The sequence below is a fragment of the Rhinolophus hipposideros genome (genome assembly GCF_964194185.1).
Source record: "Rhinolophus hipposideros genome assembly, chromosome: 14".
NCBI lineage: Eukaryota > Metazoa > Chordata > Mammalia > Chiroptera > Rhinolophidae > Rhinolophus > Rhinolophus hipposideros.
Genome location: NC_138060.1, coordinates 64,867,772 through 64,894,347, shown reverse-complemented (window position 1 = coordinate 64,894,347; position 26,576 = coordinate 64,867,772). Strand labels below are relative to the sequence as shown.

Sequence of the window (26,576 nt, the reverse complement as noted above, 5' to 3'; positions counted from 1 at the left end):
ATTAAGAGAAAAAACAACTTGCTTGCACCCCAGAGAAAAATCTTGACTCTGACTTCAGAATGTCTCTGAAGGAGCTAAGCAGTAGTCCTCTTCCGGGAAAGTATACTGGAAGATTCTAAGTACGAGAAAAGCAGCGCACAATGAAAGCTGATCCCATACGCCCTGAGTTGTCCTCCCGCAAAGCACTTTCTGCTGCTTTTGGTGCCTAGCTTGGAGATCTTACATGTTTGCGTAGATGGCTCCAAGCTGAATGTGCAAGGTGAAGAAGGAAGGAAAAGCTGCCATGACAGTTTCTTGGACCAACATCCATCAAAGGCAAGAATTTGGGAGAGTTTATGGGGCTGCAGCCTTTTTCCAAGAGGCCTAGGGACATTCTGGCCTGGAATGTTCTGGAATGATCACCCGCATGACCTACTGTTAAGCATGGCCTTTGTGGGTACCTAAACACAAGTACCTCCAACCCCACAAGTGCTGGGAACAATCAGGTTTACTTCCTCGGGGTAAATATGGTACTTCCCCCCGCCCAGGTTGGCTCTGACTATTGGTAGTTGGAAGTGACTGTTGGTTCACAGTTCACCATGGTGGATTGCTCAGAGTTTTCTGCAGAAAGAAGTGTGTTCTCTATTATACATTATGTCAACTAGTTAGAAGAACAGTTAAAACTGAGGGTGAGTGGCCTAATGAATGAGCCACATTGTCCTAAAACCCTCTCATGAGTACTTGCCAATCTACAAGTCTGGGGACCGACCCCATTACAATTATAAAAGATTTTGTAGGTCCCTTTGTTAAAATTTGATAGTGGCAAGTGACTAAAAATCACGGGATAAAATCATGGGGATGGAGGCTAACTAGAGTCCCCAAAGCAGGGCCTGAAGTGAGAAAGGCTGTTAAAATGTTTCTTCTCTAGAGCCCCTACCCACAGCTGGAAATAATAGTGTGTATGAGATCTGCATCTTAGAATGGTATCTATTCTTTGTGTGGATGAGCTGTAAAGGCTTAAAACAGCTCTTTGCTGGGCCTTTCCCAGATCCTTTCCCTTCCCCCCACCCAGGGCTCAAAGCCTGTGAGTTGGGAATCACTGCTCCAACTTTTACATTCAGAGGGTTATTCCAAATCATTTGCAATTGAAATTAATTCCAAATGAATTCTTGATCTGGAGTTATTATCTTAAGTTCCCCAAGGTCAGCAAGATAGAGCACTGAAGATAAGGAGGAAGTACTTGAGAAGTTATTTAGCCACCCTGGTCTCAGAAAAGCTGAGTATGAGAACAGTAAGGGATGTCAGTAAGTGATACAGGCCAAACCCTGGTGGGAAAAAAAATGTAAGGCTTCAGGAGTTCAGGAAAGGGAGATTGGCTAATGGCTCAGGCTGGTCAGCTGGGCCCTGAACAAGAATTTCTGTTTGGAAAAACAGAAAACGGCACCAGGAGTTACGAAACATCTGGATAGTTTCTTGCACATAGAGAATCCTGAATGTTCTTCAGAAAATTTGATTGAAAGGCATAAAGCATATGGGTAAAATTTAAACTTGAGAGAGGAAGATGAAAAAGGACCAATTTTAGAGAATTTTAGAGAATCTTGAACAACAAACTTAGACTTCCCCTGTTTAATGTACCATTTCCCTTGCAAACAAACAAACAAACAAAGTCAAATTAACATACTGCAAGTGAGTTGAAGGGCAGTTAAGTGTTGAATGAGTAAATCCCTAGAGTCCATCTTAAGTGAATGAGAGAGAAGACTTTGGACTGTTTGAAAATACACATAAATGAATATTGGTTAACTTGGGGAAGCTATAATATTTTATTCCACAAGTCACCACGTTTCTTGTAGAGTAAAAATAGTTGGACTCTTTTGGGTCATCTGACTGATTTGGTATTACCTGTATTAGAATCATGGTGAAGTTGAATTGAACAAAGGAACAAAATGAAAACAAGGAAGGACAGTACAAGGAAGAAAAAAAATTGGGCTGTTCCAGCCGTTGATCAAATATCAGGATGCTGTAATGCTGGAGAGGAAAACCCTTTCATGATAGGTGATAGCCTCAAGGAGTGTGTCGCACAACAGAACCCTGTCTATGACACAGGTGGGCACAGGAGAGGTCTGCGGACAGCTGCATTGCGGAATAATAAAGCATCAATTGCAACAGGTTCTGTCACAAACCAGGAGATTTCTACGTGATGTGCCCAGAACCAGGCCAACTCTAATACATGAAGCTGAAGAAAACAGTCTCTCTGTGGTATCCAGGGAATAACCAGCATCTAGGTTAATTATTTAGCAGTTTCAATCCATTAAATATACATATGTTACATGCACATTAAATACCCAGACAGAACACATCGATCACTTGCTTCTTGACCATCTCTTTCTCACGTTAACTGGTGTCCACACCAGGACAGGCACACAGAGTGGCTTCACAGACTGCCCTGTGAGAACCAAGCTCAGGTGTTGCTTGTATGGCTCGGGTGGTGTAAAGCCATCCGAGGGGAGATGTTGAAATCTGAGGGATAAGTATATGACAATTCCTTACATCAGTTTCCCCCACAGAAATGCTTTCAGTGAGTTAGAGTTTCAAATGTAACTGAGGAATGCAGCCCCAGGCATTACTGAGTATCAGTACCGCTCACTGTTTTACAGCCAGAAGCTTGGAATCTTCTGGTACATGGCTGGGAAAGCGCTATCCATTCTGAAATCCACAGTCCTGTCCACAGAAAGATTGCCAACAAATTATTCCTCAAATGTCAAGCCGCAAGGAAGTTTTGAGTCTTCTAGCAAAATTATATGTTGTTCTCTTATTAGCCAGTAAAAAATAAGCTCTTCTCTTTCCCTCTGTGGCCATGCTGACCTGTCTACTTTGGCTGTGAAGTTCAGGGCTAATTTCACTCTATTGTGTTAAGTCTAGTCAGATTGTTTCTGATCCTTCCTGTGTTGACTTCAGCCATATTTTAACTGTGTTTATTACTTTATGTCTTCTGCTAGTATCCAGCACAAGTCTCTTTGAATTAGTGAGTAAATAAATGAAATGAAGTAACTATCCCCCCACCCACCCCTGCTTGTCCCCCACTACCTTCTGGCAACAAATTGATTCATTTTTGAGCCTTAGAATCCGCAGTCAAGATTTAGCAGTCGGTTTTCAACTTTAAGGCATGTAAAAATTACTTGGGGACCTTTTTAAATTCAGACTCTGATTTCAGGTTTGGGGCGGGGCCCGAGATTATGAATGTCAATAAGGCCCCAGGTGAACAGAGGTGCTTCTGCTCTGGCAACCGCAGTGTCAGCGGGACACCTTGTAAACTTGTAAATTCTCAGGTTCCTCTCCTGGTGGGGAGAGTTTAGGAGTGGATACAGTTAACAAGCTCCTCCAGCTGATTCTTATGATGAGTTAAATTTAGGCACCACTGATGTAGAATCTTCTCTGTAGATCCTCTTCCCAAACCGTGAGCCATCACTGTGGAGCATCCTGTAAAAGCAAGCAGGGGTTTGGCGGCAGAAGAACTGACTGTTGGGATCAGCGCTCTACATCCACTTCGTCCACATTTCCATTACTGAACTGAGTACTGACAAAAGCTCTATCGATCATTGTGACAATTCTACCAGAAATAGAGCATTTGCACCAACAGCATTCCAGCATTTTTTTTTTTTCCAACATGAGCACACAGTGGCTCTTCTAGGTTCCTGAAGTGTACTTAATGTGAGGCAGGTTGCTTTTTCTAACGCCTTGCGAATGTGGTTGAAAATGAGCCTAGCGAAATGGCCAATATGTGTTCCCTTTGCATGTTAAAGCTCCCTCAGTGAGTGCTTATGGAAGGACCGTGATAAGCAAGAGATCAGTCACTGCTGGATTACAGACAGAAGCATCACTCATCCACATTGTAATGTTTCTCTGGAGCATGCAGCCCTTAAAGCTGCTCTGGAGCCCAACTCACAAAGCCTCAGGGAGTAGGTTCTCTGAACACAATAAACCAATCAAAGGAACTGGAAGGGAGCTGAAGTGCCCAGGGTTGCTTGTTTGGGAGTACCTGGGGAAGACAGAGGAGATGGTGGTATTGCCACACAGGAGGTCCCAGGTCTGGGGAAAGCTGAGCTCTCAGGGCCCACTGGTCCATTTCCTGTGTTTTGGGGAAGTGGGGAAAGGAGCTCCTGTGCTGGAGGCAGCTGACACTGGCAGGAGCCGAGTCTGTGGATCCTTGTCACTCGTCACCCAGCGACTTCTTATCGGTATCCTGAAAAGGCCATGGTGGGAGTATTTGCACCACGGAAATTGGCAAGCTAAAAACCAAGTTGTGTGGTGTTTTGTTTTGTTTGGAGAGCCAGTTGTTAAACATCTACCATCACACCAGGTCATGTGGTTTAAGAATATAAACAGCCCAGATTGTATTTCTTGGGTAATTCTGTTTCATTACACTGAGGGCCCCACTGCAGAGAGGATGGAGTGTTCAGGCCAGGAAGCTGAAGAAGCCATCTACAACTCCACTCAGAGAGAAGAAAGGGATGTGGCACCCAGGCAGAGCATTGTGACAGGGAATTTCCTGTTTTGAACTGAATTCCTGGGTGCTCTCTTACAATATATAGTACTTCAACAACTATTGATTGAACCTCTACTTTGTGCCAAGCACTGTGCAAGGTCCGAGGGATATACAGACCCATAATATACAGTCCGTGCCTTTAAGAAACTGATGAACTAATAATAGCTAATAACAAGTGTTCCCATTTCTTCACCACGGAAATTCTAGGACTCTCACTACCACAGTCTAATGACTCTCTTCTGTCCATTTAACAAGTACTTCTGTCTCATAACAAAGTTAGCCATATCGAGTATGGCATTCCAGTACTCTATACGACTTGTGTGACCAAGGTCACTGATTTGTAGGAGTGTTCAGGACAGTGTGCCAACTCTAATGAAATATCCCTAATTTGGAGTGATAGAAGAAGGTCATGTGCTTACAGATATTTTAAAATGCATTGCCTCATTATCTTTAGATAGGGTAGCTCAAGGGAGGTTAGTTAACAAGGGGTTAGCAGCCCAAGCCCTACTTAAAGCATTATATAAAACTGATTTTTAATCAATGTGTTCATTATTGTATAAGAAATGATACGCTAAAATGGCCTTAAAATGTTTTTCTTGGAATAGGAAGAAAAGTTTGCATACTTGTCTACACAACTAATTTTTGGCTTTTCAAATAGTTTATAAAAAGAAAAAGGGCTAAGCGTGATCGTGCTTGTTGGCAGAGAAGGTGTTGAAAGATCTTGAGATGGTTCCTGTGCTCAGAAGCGTTTGTCAGTTATCGCAGTGCCTGAGGAGCCAATGTTATAGATACAGTTCTCGCCTGTACCAGGACGGAGAAATGACGACTACTCGGCAGCGAAAAGGAACTAGCTGTTGATATACACAACTTGGATAGATCTCAAGAACATGACGCGCAGTGAAAGAAAGAAAAAAATCCCCAAAGGTTACATACTGCATGATTCCATATGTATCGCATTCTCAGATAACTGCTCCCCAGAGATGGAGACCACGTGGAGGTCTGTAGGCTTTAGAGGGGGTGTGGCTGGAAAGGGGGGGCAGGAGAGAACTCTGTCTTGATGGAAGAGTTCTGTGTCTTGATTTCAGGGAAAGTCGCTCAGGTCTGCGCCTGTGAGCAAGTAGCAGAGAGCTGTCCACACACATTCTGCCTCGTTTAGATATTATACCGGCACTGCACTTACACAGGACGTAACCACCGGGGAAAGGCTGCACACGGCCCCCCTGTATTATCTTGGCAACTTTCTGGGAATCTGTGCTTATTTAAAAATACAAAGGGGTTTTTCTTTTTTTCACACAAAGATATCCTTTGGGGCTCTAAGAAGTTTTGCAGTATGAAGTCCCCTAATGATGGTGCTGGTGGTGCTGGGAGTAATAGAAGTAGCAGAAGGTACAGTAGGCATGAAATACTTCCTCTGGGCAGATACCGTGCTAAGGATAAGTACTATCACTTCATATCAGAACAACCTTGTGACTGTAAGTAGTAGTATTCTGCTTTGTAATAAGAGGTGCCTGTAAACATAAGAACTCCCATGGTCGGAGACGCCCTGAGGAGAGCAGGGCCTTCAGTGAATTAGAACAGAACGAGCAGGACCTGGGGATTAGGGACATTAGGGACACATCAGGTGGAGCTCAGAACAGAAAAGTCTCACTTCTGAGTTTTGTTTAGTCTCCTTGTGAATATCACCCCTGATCAGAGAGGGCTAACTTTGCATTCCACCTTGGACCTACAAAGCAAAAACTACCCACTGCAGCCAGCCTTCTGGTCACCTACCCAACAAGCCAGGAGAAGATTGGGGTTCTACAACCTGATACCAGCATTGTCTCCTCCATGGCGGAAATACTTGAATAAATGCATTCCCTCTAGGTTTATTTTTCTGGAACAATGAAGTATTATCATTAAGTAAAGACAACAGGGAAAGGTTAAAATAGTAGGAAATACTGAGCTTCTAAAAGGGCCAGACTTTGTAGTCTACTGTGATGGAACTGACAGGCATAATTATCCTTTCTTCTTAACTAACAGTAAAACGTCACACTCATGTATTTCCCTAGTGGGACAGCCACTGCGTACCCAGTTAAGACATCATCATTCTGACTTTCTCTTGAGAAATGATACTGAGGCACAAGACTTTTGTTGTCAAGCGTTCTACCGGCCACTTAAAGGACCCTTGATATGTGACGGAGAATTTGTGTAATTAAGTACAAACAGTTCAGAATCGCAAAATTGAGGGTAGGTCTTCTTGTTGGGGAAACACAGTACAAGTTGCCTTCCCCGCATGGAAGAGTTCCTGTAGTATGACTCATGCCGACACTGGGACAGCAGTGCCCGCTGGTAATCATGTAAGAAGTCCTACCCTCTGAGGTTTAGCAAATGAGGGTGTCCCAACTCTGAGCCCCTGACAGGCCCCAATGGGTCATTTAACAACTGACTTTGTCTTTGCTGAATTATTACGAACTTCCTGACGTTTCACCTTCAGTGTGCGCTGACTGTGTAAGTGCCTGCAGGGGGTGGTCTTAACAGTGACCTACTGGGGACCTTACCAATACCGTAACACCTCACTCTCTGTGAATGTCAGATCCAACAGGCTCATTTCACTTTTCCCTCCAGCCTCTCCTGGGCAGTGTTTGGGAATCGGAATAGATATAGGGGCCAGGCAGGAAAAAGCATCATCCCACAAGTTTGTGGGATGTGCCTAAGAGCATCTCAGGTACAACAGGTGGTCACAAAGTGGCAGGCTGTGAAGAAACCCATTAATGAGTCAAGTATTCAGAAACGGATGGAAACCTGACAGTGTTGTCCTGGAACCCGCGGCAGCTCATGGTGGCAACTGGTAGACCTGCAGGGTTAGATAACGCTAGAAGTAAGTTAAGCAAATAAACAAAGGGAAAAAATTCCAATGTAGAACTCCATTTTTATTAGTGAAAGGTATTCAAAGCCAGTCTTATCTCTAGGACATCCAAAAGGTAATATGCACATAACTACGGCAGCACAAATGCTTTTGAAGTGGGACCGTGTTCCACCTTCTGTGTGGCCCCACATGATGCTCTTTCAACCCCCATAAAAGCAATACGCAGGTGTTTTGACAAACACACCCAGGTGCTGTGCAGTTTGATTTATGTAACCTCGTTTCAGATGCAACTGCAGAATTCCTCCTGAACAGATGAAAAATGTCAGTTTAAAGTGATGAAAATACATAAGTGTAACAAGATACACTTTCAAGAAAGGAGTTGTGTGTGATATGGATTTGTATCTATTTCACAAAATACCCTTTTTAAAAAACTTCTAGAGTCGATTTTTTTTACATTAATGTGTCGATTCAGGTGTTTGCCTAAAATGAGAATGAGCATTGTGTCACAAGAACCTTTCTGTGTTGCAAGGTGGTGGAGCTGGGATCAGTGCCTGGGGGACCGGTGATGGGATCCCTTAGGTGCTGGCGTCTTCATGTCTTTCCCGAGTTGCAGCAATCAGACCCAGCCCACTAACTCATCAGCACAGCTCACCAAGGCCGAAACGGACTGGCCATGATTCCCACTCACCCCACATCCATCCTCTTGGCTCGGTTTGGCCGTGAACTCCAACACGACCCTGCCGAGGGCCCGGTTCTCCAGTCTTTGTGCGTCTGAACATTCTTCCCAGCTCAGCAGTCTGCACTCTTCCTCCTTCCCTCTTCCCTCAGGCTGTCTTCATACACGCACACACACACACACACCACACCTACCACACACATACACCACATACACAAGTCCTGCATTTTTGTAAGATTTAGCTATTAGGAATTTGTCTAATCATGGTAATGTATTTCTTAGGATGGTTATTGTTTTTGTTAGTGTTCTTGTTATATGAATATTGAGTAGGCCTGTCTTCTTTATAAGCCTGTCATTTTTATCGTGCGATTTGGCAGATGAGAGCAGGAGTGTGTTTGTCTCATTACAAGGAAGCATCTGTGCTTGCACTCTGCTTATTAATCGTACTTATAGAATAACTGAATCGGGGACGCCCCTCATGTTTCCGAGATGCCCAAACTGAGATCTCACTTGCCTACTGATTTATTTACTTAATTTCACCTTCACAAAGTAAAACCAGCCCCAGGTGTACATCACCCCACTGAAAGGTAACCTTCCTGTCTTTATTTCCTTGTGGGAAATTACTGAAAATCTTTCCACAACAAAAGCACTTAATAGAGACTTAACTTGCTTCCATTGGAGCTTGTTTTTTTCTTTTTTCTCTTTTTCCTTTTTTTCAATCATTAGCATATGGTTTGGGTACATATAAGAAATTGACCCTCATTCTCCCCACCCACACACACACACACCCTATCCTCCTGTAAGTAATTTGTGGTTAGTGTTTAAATCTCACACTCAGCATGCTCTGAAATCTTCAATTCCATCAGGTCGCGTTGTAACAAGTCAAGGATTTTAAATGTGGTAGAATTGAGATTCTAAGAGAGAAATCTCTGCTCACAGGAGGTCCTACCACATGTTACTTCAATTAGCTCAGAGGAAAATGGAGATTTTTTTCAAAAAGGCAGCTCTTATCTTCCTTCCAGGAGGATACAGATACATATCTTTTGTTTTAGAAAAGAACTAACTCTTTGCTGTTATTTCCACAAAACTATGTATTTGGTGTCAACATGTGTGAATTTTTTTAGAACACTAGTGGTGAGCTTGGAATAGAGTTTTCTAAGAGCAAGTCACAGTTTTTCCTGCATGAGCCAAGCGGTAGTGGAAAGCTGAACAAAGCCCTGCCTTTCTAGGAGCTCACAGAGGGTAATGACGCAGACACATCAGCACGTTCTCTGGTGGTGACACGTACCCAGCACGGGCAGAACTGTATCGAAGAGGGCACGTGTTAACCTCCACAATCAGAAAAGTGCCTTATGGGCGTTCTTGTTTTGTCTTTTCCATTTTGTGTGTGTGTCACGTGCCATTGAGTTGGCTGTGGCCCCTGGCGACCCTGTGAATGAGTGACGTCCACAATGTCCCGTCCTCACAGCCCTGCTCAGCTCCTGGAGAATCACGCCAAGAACTTCTTTTATGGAGTCCATCCATCACATGTTCCGTCTTCCTTTTTCTTGCTGTCTTCTGTTTTCTCAGTATTACTGTCTTTTCCCGGAAACTCTCTGTTCTCGTGACGTGCCCAAATTAGGGTACCTTCAGTGTTGGCATTTTTGTCACCAGTGATGTTTCAGGCTTAATTTGCTCTAGGACCCACGAATTTCTGTTCACTTGAACATGGATTTTTTTTATTTTTAATGAATCTCTCAATAGGGTGATGGAATGTTCAATATCTTGACCTTCATGGTGGATGGATTATACCAAATTCATGAGTCTGTAGACTTACAACTGGTGCGTTTTACCACCTCTAAATTACACCTCAAATTTTCATTATCCATCGAAACTTAGGGTGCTACTTCCCTTTACTTTAGAAAAAATTTAACTTCTTCTGTTTGATGCCCGTGGCAACAATAAGTATATTACAGAAAGGAATCTCCCATAATAATTAATTATGTTCTATGTTCTCTTCCAGCTGTGGGTCCAGATTTTTCAAGAACCCTCGTAAAAAGGGTGACTCTTGTCAAAGTGGGAGGTGAAGTTGTCATTGAGTGTAAGCCAAAAGCGTCTCCAAAACCTGTCTACTCCTGGAAAAAAGGAAGGGACATACTAAAGGAAAATGAAAGGTATGCTCTTGAAATATTTTTAATATTTGATTAACCTATAATAACTTATTGGTCTGTTATTAATGGTTCTAGAGGGAGGCATTCACTCTCTGCTATTTGCAGACTAAATGTTAATCAAAGAACTGAAGCTTTGGAAGAGGCTGGTAAATTAATTGGTCTTTATAATCTTTCTTGGTATTAAGATTCTGCAAAGCCCTCCCTGCACAGAGGTCATGTGACCCATGCTCATGCTGCCGGAGCTGCCCAATGATGAGCAGCCAAAAATGCGCTTCTTAATTGTAGCCTAAAATTTATTTGTAGAATTGCCCACTTTTCTCCATCCTACCACCTTTTTTGCATTAACAGATAAATCCAATTCTTCTTTGCTATGACAACCCTCCAATGTTTGGCAATGACTGTTAAGTCTCTTGTTCATCTCTCCTTTCCTGAAGCTAAATATCTCTAATTCCAAAACCCATTCTACAAACCACATAATTTTAATCCCATCTTTGTGAAATAATAGTTTTTTCCTCATTGATATCTAAACTCTCCACCTGTATGTCCCTTATTATACTTGAATTACACTTAGAACACCTGTTGTGTATTATATGTATATATAGGTTGTTTGAGGTTTTAGGGCAGATTACATCCAATAGCAGCTATCCCTGAGACCTTTTCTTAGCTGGCACCTCTATAAAATATCCCCCACCCCTCTCTGTAATCCCCTCAGTCTGTTGGAAAGTGATAATTATGCATGAGTCTGTGTCGCCCATAACATTCACCAGCTGTATACATAATGATTTTAATTGATGCTAAAGGTCAGGTACTTACAGATGCAGTGGGGAAACCTGTGAAGACGTGTATGCACCTACCCTTTTCACTGTATGCCTTTGAATTTGCACGCGCAAATAAGATCATTGCACTGATGGTTGTCCTTATTAGTTATTTTGCAAACAAAGCTGGCATGGTTAATAGATGGTGTAGCCACAAGCATAGCAAATTCATAATGTGCATTCCTTTCTGATTTCTGTTACATCAAGAAAGCAGTAATCTTCACTAAACATTGTCATGTCATGTCAAATTTGGAGCCATACCTGAAACTTGAGACACAATTTCTCATATTGTCACCTTAAACATCAGGTTCTTTCCCTGTTTTACCTCAGTGTTTCCCATAATGAAATATGTGAGATTGCCTTTAATAGTTATGTGTTTATTAGGTTGGTGCAAAAGTAATCATGGTTTTTGCAGTTACTTATAACCTTTTAAATCGCAATTACTTTTGCACCAACATAATACTCTGATGTGTATTAAAATATAATTGAAATATAGTTAGTATGTACCACATGTATGGCTTAGAATAAGGCTATATTTTAAAAGTTTTAATTCAAGAATGGTATAAAGGAAAAGTAGTTTTTAAAATCCTGGGGATAAGAGATAGACATGCCAAAAGCCGTGAATGAATGAAGCTAGAGGAACACGGTAGACCAGCAGTCCAGGAGAGGCTCAGCTTCACTATCACAAACACTGTTGGCATAAAACAACAAAAGGCCATTTCTCCTTCATACTGCATGGCCGCCCTCCAGGGGTCAGCTGGGGGTTTTGCTGCTGTCTAAAGCCAAGGATCGGGGCGTAGCACTCTCTGGACCACTGGAATCGCAGGAGGATAAAGAGGGTGGCTCCACCCCCTGGGAGCTCTAAAGCTTTGGCCCAGAAGTGGACATGTCACTGTCACTCATATGTCCTTGGCCCCAACAAGTCCCATGGCTCTGCCAAGTTCAACCCCACAGGGAAATACAGTCTTCCTGTGTGCTTAGAAGAAAAGAGACAAGCTAACATTGGAACTCTATTGATGACTGCTTATCACTGCTGGAACTTACCCATTGTTCCAGGTTGATTAAATCACCTTTGGGAAAACAGTATATAGCTACTAAGAATTCTATTTGATAAGTGAATTGCATTGATTGTTTCCACCACTTGACTTACCACAAAAGCTTGTCTCTCTGCACGTTTTGTTCTTTCTACTCCTGATTTGATGAATAGGCTTCAGATATTGCTTCAACATTTATAAGGCACTAAAGATCAATTTAAACCAAGGAAACTCCCCACCATTACTCCAGTCTTGCTGTTCATCACCTCCACCTGCAGTGTCACCAGGCAGAACCCAAACTATCAGCATTAGCCCTTCCCTCTCCACGTGGGAGCTGTATTCTCACAGCTCTGGCCCTCCCTTCCACCGCACTCAGAAGGGATACGCAGATGGATTGATTTCGGTCATGTAAGTGAATGCAAAAGCCTGCCACATGTAATATAAAGAGGACAGGTGGGGGCTTCAGTGTGTGCCCCTTCCAAGGGAGACACCTGCCACTCTATCCGAGCACATGGCCACCGTGTGGAGTGCAGGTCAGGTGTCTTCCCATCTTCTCATTTGGAAAGAGAAACTAGAAATCTGGACTTTTATCTGAACTATCTTCATTTTTAAATGTCAGTAGCTATTTTTATTTTATTTTAAAGTTAGTATACACCTCCATGGGCCAAGTGTACTCCATGGACCACTGGTTATTTGTATGTTTGTTTTAACTTCAGAGAAAGATATAAGCTCAATAGAACATCTCCTAATTTCTGAAAAGGGTGAAAAATAGCAAAGATTTTACTATTATTGCCTCGTTGCCAGAGAAAACATTCCACCATTTTTCTCTTTTTTTCTCTGATAATGGAGAAACAATTAAGTGGATAAGTGCACAAAAACAGTCATAGGTCGGATTCAGGAGTGGACACTTTTAGGATTCCTGGTTTAGGAAAAGACTGACACTATTAGACCAATACAAAAGGGAAAATTCTTTGTGTTAATAATAGTGTTTAATGCACTTATTTGTCAGCTCAATTGTCTCTCGAAGTGTGGGATCTTAAGAATAAACAGGTAAATCTTTAACATTTGAAGAAAAAATATGAATCTCTTTTAAGTATCAAATACTGGTCTAAACAAAGTTTTGGTGAAGCAAAATTTTATGCTCCCTAGAATCTATGTTTTGAAAGACTTTGCCACATGCTACTTATTCAGTGATATTTAATTTCAGTTTTAACTAACCAACTGCTTGCAGAAGAGTTTACAATAAAAGTAGAGGAGCAACATTTTAAAAGTTTGTATCTCATTTAATCATACATGACATTGTAGTTATTTTGGTGGCTATAGATTCAGAAATACTGGTGTAATGTGAATATTAAAAGTATACTTGTATGTACTCATTTTGGTTTTTCAAGCATTTAGAAACTTAAATCATATTCACATTGGCCTTAACCATATTATGCCAAGAGTTTAAGGGAAGATTTAATCTTCATTTTTTTGTAGCTTTGTTATTGTGTAGGCAGCATGTCTCTATAAATAAAACATGTCTTGTTTTCTTGTACACTTACCAGCAGGCAAAGTGTATGCAAGATCAGGCATTTAGAATAGGGACGACCTGTCCCAAAGCCCAAGTACTTTAGTTCTCAGGAGAGGCTTCTAGTCACCATCAAAGCAATAAAATCATTCGGATTAATTGAGCCATGAAGGCTACTAATTGAATAAGGCTGATAATTTTGTTCACTGTTAGTTTTTAAACAGAAGGCACTTGGGGCAGATGAAACCGAAGTTGATCTATTAGAAGCAAAAACAGCAAAATAGAGAAAGAGCCAGAATCATTAATAAAAACTTAGAATCCTAGAAGGAGCCATAAAACCCCGTGTCAACCAGAAGGGACTGTTGTAGTTGGGCGTGACAGAAACCCCACTCAGAACTGGCTTCAGTACAAAGGGGGTTCCTGGGCTCCCACCTTCCAGGGGGCCGGGTGGCTTGTGACTTAGGGTGTGACAAGGTTCAGATGCTCACACACTGTCATCAGAAGTCGGTCTCATTCTCTTTGTCTCTCCCCAGCGTTTTCTTCCGTGCTGACTCCATTTTCCCACGGGCTCTCCTCTCCTGGTGGCGGGGTGTCTCACCTCTTATAGCAATGGCGGAAGAGATGCTCATGAAATTGAATGAACCTGCCTTAGCATCCTTCCCTGAACTGGTCCCATTCAAGGGGGATGTGTTGCACTGGATAGGAGGGCATGAGTCATGTGCTTATCCCAAGAGGCACATGGGTCACTCCACCGTAGGCCACATGGACTGATAAGGGACAGGGTCCCTCCCCCCCAAATTCAGGGTCCTACTAGCAGAAAGAGAGTGAATGGATGCGGGGTAGACACCAATGTCACATTCCTGCTATAGTCACAGAGCCCAGCATCCGTTCCAGGACAAGAACCCACTCAGTGGCTGGACCCTGCTCCATCATCCCTGGGTGCTTCTCAGATGTACAGTGAATTAAATTCTGCATAACCTCTAGTCTGGTAACTTCCACTCATTGTTTTCTGCTTTGCTCTCTGAAGTCATACTAACAAAGCCAATTCTTCTCCACTATCCCCATTCGGAAGGCTATTCTTTTGTTCCCTTTCAATTCTCTTCCAAGCCCAAATGTCTCTGATATTCTTCCTATGATGTTATTTGACGTCTTGTCACTGTCCTGATCATTTCCTTCAATGTCTTTCTGGCAGCCAGAATTAAATACAGTACTAATAAGGAAATAAATAGCTTTATCTATCTCTGTGGCAAAGGATGATAATTATTGTTACATTCTGTCTCTAAAGACGATAAATTATCTTCAGTGAGCTTAGATCACCAAGGCAGTAAATGTACAATGCATCATGGAAAGACCACTCCCTCTCAAGGGTGATTTTAAAAAGTAATTTAATGCTTAAAGGGGTAAATCTAGTTAATCTGGCAAATTTACTTAGATGAAATATTTTACTTCTCACCGAAGCTGTAGAAATGAGTGAAGTGTTACTCTAGTTAATTTTAAATAAAGATTTCTTTAACTCATGCTAGAGAATTTCTCTCCTCCCTTTTCAACATCGGGCTAATGCATTATGTCAAGCTAATAGATAATAACCAAGTATAGATATGTCACTGAATGTTTCCAAAAAGACTCTCGTGTGTGGCAGCCTGCACGCCACAGGCATGATTTCAGAGCAGTGTGACTATTCTGTCAAACGAACCCACTCCAATTTCACTCAATGAACCAGGTGTTCATTGGGTGCTTGCTGCAGGTAGGCCCCTTGCTTGGCCCAGGGGATGGAGAGAGAGCAGAGATATAATCCAGCTCTCAGAGTGCTCATAGCCGGGTGCAGGGGCCCAGTAGCAAAAGAACAATCTAAGTTTTTCAATAATCCTAGGGCATAGGTTATAAAGGTGATATATTGAGAAGGAACATTGAAACATGTGGGCCAACGATAGATTGTGGAGGCCTTGAATTTTATGTCTGCAGGGCTTAGACTTGAACTAGAAGACCCTGGAGAGAATTGAAGGGTTTTATGCAAGAGGAGTACACAATCATACGCTTGCTGCAGAAAGATTGCTGTGCCTGCAAGGTGGGGAAAGAAGCAGATGGGGCAAATTTGGGGAGGACGAGAATCCGACTCAGGCAGCCGTCCAGGAAATGGGAAGGGCTGGAAGGGTGTGAGTCTCCTTAGAGTAAAGGAGACAAGAACGATATTAAAGGGTAGGATTTAAAAGATGTAATGACGTATGTAGTGAAAAACAAGAAGGAAAATAAAATGACTCTGCTGGTGGATGGCAGTGCCACTTGCCATAATACTGAAGATAGAAAGAGCCATTCTGAGAGGAGAAAGTGAAGAGATTAATATGAACATGTTCATTTTGAGGTGCCCGCAAATGGAGATGTCACATTCCCATTCAAGTGTCACCTTCTCAGTGAAGCCTTTTCCCACTGAACTGTTTCAAATTATAAAATGCCCCATTCTCTTTCACTGCTTTATATGTTCCATCGTTCTTATCACCATCTAACATATCACATTTAGTATTTCATTATCTGTTTTCTCTACCCTCTACCCAGTCAGAATGTAAATTCTATGAGAACAAAAATCTTTCTGTGTGTGTGTGTGTGTGTGTGTGTGTGTGTGTGTGTCTGTGTTTGGCTTAAACAGTACAAATTTAATACCTGACAGTCCTGGCCAGCAAAAGCCTAAAGTGGTTCTCCCTCACCTAAAATCATGTGTTCCTTCTGGAGATCCTAGGGGAGAATCTGTTTCCTGCTTTCTAGATGTGACCTGCATCCGTTGGCTCATGATACCCCTTCCTCCGTCTTCAGAACTAGCAATGGCAAGTCAAGTCCTCCTCACACCACCTCTCTCTGACTTGCTTGTCTGCCTCCTTCTTCTGCCTTGACCCTTGTGGTTCTGTTGGGCACTTGGAGTGTGTTTTGTTCCATTCTGTATCACTACCATTTAGGACAATGCCTGGTAAGAATAATTGCTCAGTGAATGAAAGTCCAGCAGGAAATTGATGTATGCGTCAGAATTCAGGAGAGTAAAGACAGAGATAAATATCATCAGGAGATAGGAAGCCATGGAGAGAATAAGTTCATCCAGAGAGGGTTCTGTAGAGTGAGAACATCTGTGAATCAAACAACAAAGGATGGAACCCAGAGGAACAGCCCCAGGCAAAGAATGGGTGGAAGGAAGCAGAGCCTGCTGGGAAGACTGAGAGAGGGGACTTGGGGAAGGACAACCAGGAGAATGCAATAAACAGAAGCCAAGGAGCAGGAAAGATCAGAAGGAACAGCTCTTGGCGTGACCGAGAGGTCCAACAAAATAATGGCTCAAAGATAGTGGCTGGATTTGGGAACCTTGAGTGGAGTGCTATGGACCAGTGTTGAAGACACAATAAGATTGCATATGCATTTCTAACCAGACTGAAATATATGTTTAGGTTTGCCTGATCCCCACAGTATAATCAGATATATTCAGAATATTCAGCCCAAATAGAAATCAAATTCATATGTCTTGTCTAGACACATTGAGATCTCTTTCTGAAGTGAAACTGAAACGTGGCCCTAATTTGCCTCCCTTCCCCACGGCCTCTGGGAGAGTTGACATGCATGTAAAACATGCAAGGAAGTCCCAGCACAGGACAGCAGCACTCCACGTGTGTACAAGGTGTGAAACCCCAGCCTGACACGGACAGTCTGGGAAGCAGAGCAAAGGTGATGGCAGGTATTTGCCCAGAAGGCCATGCAATCCTCACCTGGAAAGGAAAGGTGATTGCTCCAGGCGCTGTGCTTCTCTTCTGGAGGCAGAGTGTCTTACTGACAAGCCTGCCTGCTGGGCATCTCTTACAGTTACTGCAGAGCTATATGCTCTGTTATTAGGAATTCTGCCCTGGGGAACAATTATGTTATTGCACTAATTAGAGGCAGTTCTTCTCCACAATAATGGAAATCCTGCCTTGGAGGCAAAACAACATCAAAGCAACTGGAGCATCTCGCTCTGGATGGGTCCGTTTGCAGGCTTTTTGGTAATACTGCCTCGTTTTTATTTTGCATGTGCACTCGTCCTGGAGATGGAGAGAGCACATCCTGCCCTCCAGACTCAGACCCGGGACCCTTCCCCCTTGCCTCGCTGTGGCCCTCCTAGAGCCACAGCTAAAATGCTATGGCTTTGAGGTCCCTGTCGTGCAGTTGCAGGGGCGTTTAGAGATTTGTTTCTAGATGTTTGTAATGATGCACAGACCCGGGTCTCTCTTGCCGCCAGCCACAAGCCTTTTCATCAGTATCGTCTGTCACCTCGTGTTATGGTCAGGGGCTAAAGTGATGACCAAATTCAGGCTGGGACTCCCAACCACCTGTTCTATGCATGTGGTGTCCACATCGGTTAGGCCACAGGACATGCGGAGGAGAGAACCGGATTTCTGTACGGAGGATTGAAACAAGGTCGCCAGTGTAAAGGCAGCGCTTGATTGGAGTGTCACCCGCATTGGCCATCTGTTCGTCGGTCCTTTTGGCAACTATTACACTAACCTCTCAGCTGGTTTACTTGGAACCAGCCCTCTCTGAAACCTTCCACAAGATGAAACGTCCCACATCACGTCTCTGATCAATTCACATTTGTCTCACACGTCTCTGGACAGGACGTATTTGAGATATGAACATAACCTAATTTAAATCAGGATTCTTTCAGGACTCATCAACAGGGACGAAACAATTTCTATAGTGGTTTAAAGGACAGAGACTTTTCATCTGATACAGTTATAAATTTTACTCTTTAACTGTATATAAAATAGCATTCCATAGTCTTCAACACCCATATACATATAGATATTTTGATATGCAATCATAGAAAAAAAGCCTGGAAGGGACTCCGCCGAAATGTTAATGGTGGTTTCCCTATCTCCCTCCCTCCCTTCCTTCCTCTCTCTCTCTCTCTCCTCCCCCTTCTTTTGACATCCATACCTTTTATATGTATGTGTATGCTTACTTCATTAATGTTAATTTCCTAGAGGAGGCTGAAAGGCCGTGAGGGCGTGAGTGTGCAAAGGCTTTCCGGCCCTGTGTTAGAGCACACCAGTACCCCAGCCCCTGATCCTTATTCGGCCTGGAATACTGTAGCGACTCAATATTTTTGTATGAAATGAATGAACCAACCAACCCAAATCCTCTCATTCTTGGAGGAGATGGCTGGAGAAGGCGGTGGTAGGATATTAAGTGGAAGGTGCGGCAAGAGGGGAACATGCAAAGGGAAAGTACGGAGGCGTGTTTGAGCAGGAAGATTCCTCGGGGCCAGGCTGAGGAAGACACTGCGTGACTAGTGAAAGAACTTGCATGCCACTGGGTACCAGACAGCATTGGGACATCTTTGAGGCACAGGTCTCCCCACTCCTTTGAAATTGTTTCCCATCCTTGATCAGTTCAGTTCAATGTGTGTATGCAGGGAACGTGTGTTGGGACTTACTGTGTCCCCATCTGGGATGTCACCTGACCATTCTGGGTCGGTGTATCTCCATCCCTAAACCAGAAACCCAGAGGGCGTTCTCACGTGCAGGTCTGCACACTGGTGCTGAGCTGGCTGCAGTGCGACTCACAGAAGTACATTGAAAAATGCAGAATGCCACTCTCCATTGCCCAGGATTCCTCCTGGGGGATTCTCAGATGAGACCCAGGAATCTGAGTTTGTTTTGAAGTTTCCCAGATGATTCTAATGCAAAGCCAGGTGTGACACTATATTGGTGACTTCCCCTGGACCCCGGGACAGGCAGCCAGTCACATGACCTGCACACCCCTGCACGCCCCTGCACTGGTCAGGCTCACTGCGCCACCTGTTCTCGCATGCCTCCTTGTTGAGCCCTGTGGCCCTCCTGCTACTTCTTCAAATGGCCTTCTTCCTCCTGCTGCAAAGCCTTTCCACACTCTCTTCTCTCTGCCTGACATGCTCTTATTCAGGGCCTGACAGACTGCAGCCCATGGGCCAAAGCCAGCCCTCTACCTGTGTTCACACAGCCTGCAAGCTGAGACTGGTTTTACATTGTTAAATGGTAGAAAATAAACCCAAGAAAAATAGTATTTTGTTACACATGAAAATTAGATAAAATTCAAACTTCAGTGTCCACATGCAAAGTGTTACTAGACACAGAACTACTCGTTATTTACAAATTGTCTCTTGCTGTTCTGGCACCCCAAAGGCAGATTTCAGTAGCTGTGACAGAGACCACTGGCCTGCAAATCTAAGATATTTGCTCTTTGGTCCTTTACAGAAAAGTTTGCAGCCCCCACCCTCCATCTAACTCATGGCACGGGTCTGGAAATCTGGGGTTTCAAAACATCTTCCCAGTGATATGGTCTTCCCTTTGCTTGGCTTTCTTTCTTTTTTGTTTTTTTTATTACAATTTATTGGGGTGACAATGGATAGTAAAATTACATAGGTTTCAAGCGTACAGTTCTGTTATGTCTCACATTGTGTGTTCACCACCCAGAGTCAGTTCTCCTTCCATCACCATATATTTGATTCCTTTTACCCTCATCTACCATCCTCTTTCCCCCCTTACCCTCTGGTAACCACAAAACTATTGTCTGTGTCTATGTGTTTTTGTTTCTTTGGTTGTTTGTCTTGTTCCTTTGTTGCTTTCAGTTTTGTATCCCACATATCAGTGAATTCGTATGGTTCTCAACTTTTTCTGTCTGACTTATTTTGCTTAGCATAATAATCTCAAACTCCATCCATGTTGTCACAAATGGCAGTATTTCATCTTTCCTTGTGGCAGAATAGTATTCCATTGTGTATATATACCACATCTTCTTTAACCAATTATCTGTCGAAGGACACTTTGGTTGTTTCCATGTCTTGGCCACTGTGAATAAAGCTGCAGTGAACATTGGGGCACGTATATCTTTAAGGATCAATGTTTTCAGGTTTTTTGGGTAGATACCCAGGAGAGCGATTGCTGGGTCATGTGGTAATTCTATTCGTAATTTCTTGAGGAACCTCCACACTGCCTTCCATAGCGGCTGCACCAGTCTGCATTCCCACCAACAGTGGATGAGGGTTCCTTTTTCTCCACAGCCTCTCCAACACTTGTTACTATTTGTCTTGTTGATGATAGCCATCCTGACCGGTGTGAGGTGATAATCTTGTGGTTTTTATTTGCATTTCTCTGATGATTAGTGATGTTGAGCATCTTTTCATGTGTCTATTGGCCATCTGCATGTCCTCTTTGGAGAAATGTCTATTCAGTTCCTCTGCCCATTTTTTAGTCAGTTTGTTTGTTTTTTTGTTGTTGAGTTGTGTGAGTTCCTTATATATTTTGAGTATTAGTCTCTTATTGGAGGTGTTTTTATTTTGGTTTCAGTTTGGTTTTTGTACCTTATACTTGTCCTTTGTCACTTACCCTTTGATGAAATTGTCCCTTCCACTGATCCCATCTAATGCAAAGTGGAGAGAAAGTAAATTTGGTTGAAGGCCAGAATGTCCTCCCTTCTGTCTCTGGAAAAAAGGTCCCGACTTTTGCTCAGGGGAACTTCTTTTCATGCCCCCCAAGCCTTGAACTCCCTGGGAAATCAGAGCTAAGGGAGTTTCCAAGGTGAAGAGACAGAAGGTGAGGAGTGCTGCGGATGGGGGCAAGTATACACCTCATACTGTTACCCAAATTCCTGGAAAACCAGCAAAACAATGAAGTGATGGTGACACTTCATCTGTGATTTGCACTGTTTTATACAGGGATTTCATTTTAATTTTATGATTATAAAAATTATAAACTGTCTGTTTGGTTGAAGAAGGAAGGAGAAGATAGAAATCACAAGACTTTCTTCCTAGGGTTTTATAAAATTCAGCTATTGTGACGATATTGACACACAGGAAACAATTGGGAAACCACCAGTGAAGCACAAATTAATATAATACAGTCCAAACAGAAGTACACAGCTGCCCTCAGGGAACACGCAGAGAATAGACGCTCCGCATCAGGCAGAGTCTGCCAGAACGGGCTTCCAACGGGAAGCGAGTTTAAGCTGTTATTAGAGAAAGTGAGCCATGTAGAGAGGCAGAGAGGGAGCAGAGCCTGCCATGTTGGAGCTCATGTACATGCAAGATTAAGGGATGGACGTGAGCAAGTCTCGTACACAAGTGAGAGTAAAAGAGGGACCCACACAGGTGGAAGACTGGGCATCTGTCGGGTGGAGATGGAAGAAGTGGAAGAATAATCAGTGGGGAGGGAGGTGCTTTGGGTTTCTTGACGGGAGATGGTTAACGTGAATAATGTTGACAGATATAAAATAAGAGTGACAGAAACCCTGTGAGTCGGCTTGGCTGTGAAGGAGCTCGGAAATCTCTAGCTATTAAGATGAAATAAGACTTTCATCTCCCTTTCTGTCACTAGTACATTCATGAATCAACCTTGGGCTTTGGGAGTCCTTGGGATTCTGGATACTTATTACTTTGACTCTTGTCATGTGTTTCTTGGTTATCTTGTGGTCACCGTTTTCCCACTTGTTAATGTTAATTATAATAATAATACCTAGCTTGTTTTCGGTCTTTACCTGTCTGCTAAACATGCCCTATGTGTTCTCTTTTAGTTCTCAACAAAACGTTATGAGAGCAATCCTATCATTAACCCCACCTTTTAGAAAAGGACAACTGGGCTCGAAGAGGGTATTTACTTACGTGAGGCTGCAAAGCTGGCCAGTGTCAGACCCTGCATTCAGATACAGGTCTCACTTCATGCCTGTACCAGCTTTGCTTGAAGAAGGAACAAGCATTAGATGCTTTTCTCTATGGCATCTGGTGGGAAGTCGGTGAATTAGTAGTAAAACTAAAGTACTGGTTTCACTGCCTCCCTTTTAAAACAGTGGGGTATTGCAGGTGCCTTTAATGTGGATGAGATCACTGGCCAGAAGCAGCTTTTCCTGTTACACGTTTCATAATTTCAGTAATAAATTGGCAGCTTTCAGATTCATGGCTTTATAGTTTCCCGGGCAGAAGCAGGCATGGTGGTCTGATTTCAGGCCTGGGGTAGAGCCATCTAAACCCCTTGGAGAAGAGGTCAGTTAAGTCCTTGAGGTACCTCAGCACTGCCTTTGTTCAGAGAAAATAGCTCTGTATCACCAAATGGACTTAAGTGATCCTGAAAATATTCCAACCAAGTGGCATGTAATTAAAAGCAATTAGAACTGAAGTGTTGTGACTGGATGTGGAAATCAGACTGGTGGCGTTCATGCCCTCTTAGTAGAGATGAGGCGCATGGTTTAGGTTTCTCCTAACTTTGCTATCCCTGGAAATAGAACCGGCTGGACCACTTAGATGTAGAGAAGCCATGTAAATACTGATGGTCTGTGTCTGACCCTGTATTTCTGTGGTACAGGCTCATGCTCATATTTCAGTTGCAGATATGCCAGAGTTAATTGGATCTCTACTAGTTAATATCCATCATGGTATCTCTTCATCCCTTTTGCCAAATGATCTAATTACAGCCACACTTGGCTCTCCATATAATTACAACATATGGCACTAGAGGCTACATATAGTGGAATTATAGGTTGCCTGATGAGAGATCCAGGTGGTGGGTAAAAGACGCTATTAAACAAAGTTGGAGTGTGTGTTTTAGTGTATATAATCCCTCCTACTCTCCCCGGAATAAGAAATATTTTGTAATTCAACTGTCCTTCCCCCATGAAACAACATAATTACATCATAGAGTGAGAGTTTTAAAATGTAAAAGAAAGCAAATAATTGATAATGTTAGCCTAAATTATTTAACGCTCCATACCTCTAAAAATTATCCCATGTAGTAAGCCAGCAGCACCAGAAGCAGCTTTGTGTAAGATGGATTATTCAGGGGGGCATATCCCTGCCTCCAACCAGGACTGCTTACCTGGCTGCTCAGTACATAACAAAAATAGGGCTGAATCCTTTGACCAACAAGAAGGAACAGTTTCCTCATGCTTATGATCTCTGGAAGCAGACTGACCAGTTTGGGTGGGTGACGCATTCAGTCTGGGGGTGTTGAATGTGAAAGGCTTACCACGCAGTGGTACCTGGAGCCCACCTGCCTGGGCCCGTCTTCCTCGGTCCCTGTTCACTGATGTCACATTGGTAGCTTGACCTTGACCAAAGTGGGAATGTTAACACCATGGAGATGAGCACGTGTCAGGACAGTTTTTTTTCCACAGAGAGCCAGTTACGAGACCAACGCATCATTACTTGTGCCACATGATGCAGCTCAAAGTTGACAGTGCCAGTTTGGAGTTCATGGGGCAGATGAAGACTGGAAACATAGCTTTCCAACTCGTCTGCTCTGAAGTGATGAGGGCAAATGAGGTTCAATGAGAGAAAATAGAAAAAGAAAAGAGTTCTGGATAGACTCTTCTAAATAGTGTCAAGTGCATGAGAGAGAAAAAGAAACCAAAAAAATCCCTCAGCAGGCAGAGGAGAACCAGGAAATTGGGTTGTTCTGAGATTCTAGGTAAGAGTGGATCATAAATAGGCAGTATTTGACATTGCCAGGTGTCGCTGAGCCGTCGTAAAGAATGAGGACCACAAACTGTATAGATTTGCTGTGGTAATGAAGTTGGAAGTAACCTAGAAATAAGCACTTTCAGTAAGAGCCAAGCTCTGTGGGCCGGGTAAGCAGCTGGATGCAGCAACCAGTTTGTGCAGATGTCCGGTAATGGACGACAAGAGGAAAATCAGATCTATGGAGCGGAGTGACATGCTTGTGGCAAGGATCATATGATGATGGAGGACATTGGGACACAGTTATATCCTGAGGAAATCACACTGGTGAAGATGGAGTTAAAGGGAAGGGAGATGATTCTCAAGAAGACAGGAAGGTATTGGAACCGAAATCAATTAGTGTGGGAAGAAGGATGAACCTGTCTTCTTCTCTGACTGTGGGGAGGCAGAGCAGGGCGGGGGGTAAGAGCACAGAGAAGTTAAGTGTGAAAGAGGGCGCTGAGGAATTTCATTCAATATGGCCTTGACCATGATCTCAATAAAATGAGAATCAAGGTCATCTTCTGAATGGAGGGGTGATTGTGGCCATTGGAGGGGTAATTGTGTGCTGGAGAGAAAGGGATGCCTGGACTGTCTTCTGTGGTCAATGCGACAGAAATTAGATAGGATTTGGATGGTGTTGTTTATATATTCAATTTCTTCCACACACATTGGCTTTGCCACATATCGATGTGCTCTAAAGGGTTTTATTCCAAAAATGGTGGTTTGTTCCAAAGGATGCATAAAGTTGTTATAGGAAAAATGAGGTTGACTGCTTTTAACACCAAGGAAAAAAATGTTTTTTCAGGTGAATTGAGTATGTTCTGACTCAGAAAAAAGCAATGCACTTTAAAATCACTTTTACCCTTTCTCATTTTCTCAAGGACGCACACTCCTTCTGTCATCCTGTTTCCATCCTGTTTCCTCCATCCTGGAACTCTCCCTCCTGTTTCACTTTCTCTTGGGCACCTCTCGTCAATCTGCATACCTTCATCTTCCTCAGACACTTCACTCCTTTGCTCTCTTATCCCTGTGCTGGGCAATCCCATCCCCTCCCATGGCTGTAAACACCATCTATACTCACAATTCCCAAATGCACATCCACAGTCCAGGATTCTCCCCGCGTAATTCAGGCTTACATGCCCCAAACAGAACCCGTTCCTGCCACCAGCCTCCACCCGAAAACCTGTTCTTCTGCTAGTTTCACCATCTCCCTCTTGTTGCTCGCTCCAGAAACCTAGAAAGCATCTTTGATTTCTCTCCTTCAGCATCCCACATATCCAATGCATTAGTAAATTTTGTACATTCTACTTCCAAAGAATATATAGGATCTGTCTCCATCTTTCCCTCTGAATTACCACTGTCCTGGCCCAACGACCCTCATCTCTTGTTGCACTGTTGCAGTAGCCCCTGTCTTAGTCCCCTCGCACTGCTGTAACAAAAATGCTATCGACGGAGTGACCTAAACATTCATTTATCAGAGCTCTGGAAGCTGGAAAGCCCAAGATCAAGGTGCCAGCAGATTCAGTGTATGGTGAGGGCCCGCTTCCTGATTCATAAATGGCTGCCTTCTCAGTGTAACCACACGTGATGAAAAGAGGGAGTTCTGAGGTCCCTTATTAGGGCAGTAATCCTGTTTGTGAGGGCTCCACCTCATGACCTGATCACCTCCCAAAGCCCCACCTCCTAGTATCACATCAGGGGTTAGGATTTCAACAGATGAAATTTGAGGGGACACAAACATTCAGTCCATAACACCCCCTAACTGGTCTCCCTGCTTCTACACTCACTCGTTTCCTACCTGTTCTCTATTCCATGGCCAGAATGGTCTTTTCACAACATAAATCAAATCTTATCACTAACCCTTAAGACAGAAGCTAATTGCTGAGCAGGGCCTTCATGGCCCTGTGTGATCAGGCTCCTTCTTGTACATTTTATTGTAGGGTTTTCTTTCAGTATCCTCCCCCTCGCTAATCTGAAGTGCCAAGATGTCTGAAACCATGTGTGTCTTGTTTTCCTTTGGATCACCAGTGACTATTTTCCTCTTCAGTTCCTTCTTTACATGTTTATGAATTTGTAAGGACATAGTTATGTCATTTTTCTTGACTATTATCTGTCTTCCCAAACTGGTGTGTAAGCTGGGTGAAGACAGATGCTGCTTTCTCTCACCACTGTTTATCCAGCACAGTAACATATTAAGGAAGGAGTTCGTCCATTCAGGAGCTGTTGACTAAAGGAAGAAATCAGTTAATTTTCAGGCTGCCTCATTTCACAAAGGATTTAAGGATGTCTTAAATATACATGTATAGATATATGAAATATACAAGTAAATAATTTATGGAGTGGGAATAATGGGAGATTATCAGTAGAAAACCAAAAACATCAGAACTGAAATTAGGACATGGAAATTCATTCTTATAATTCAAAGATTTGGATGTACCTATCTTACTACCTAAGCAGAGAGAGAAACATAGCTAAAAGAGCCATAGTGATTATAACATTCAAAAAAACTGTTTTTCCTCATAGCAAAATCTTAGAAAAATCTTCCCCAAG

At 43.0% G+C, this 26,576-nt stretch overlaps 1 protein-coding gene across 6 annotated transcripts in view; it reads left to right on the top strand.

Moving 5' to 3' along the window:
- CNTN4 (contactin 4) overlaps positions 1-26,576 on the top strand; it is a 783,747-nt gene that overhangs the window by 653,286 nt on the left and 103,885 nt on the right. For all 6 annotated transcript variants that reach the window (XM_081073436.1, XM_081073440.1, XM_081073435.1 and 3 more), the window contains one exon: positions 10,046-10,196. In XM_081073436.1, the coding sequence (XP_080929562.1) occupies positions 10,046-10,196 (151 nt within the window). The remainder of the gene's footprint in view (positions 1-10,045; positions 10,197-26,576) is intronic.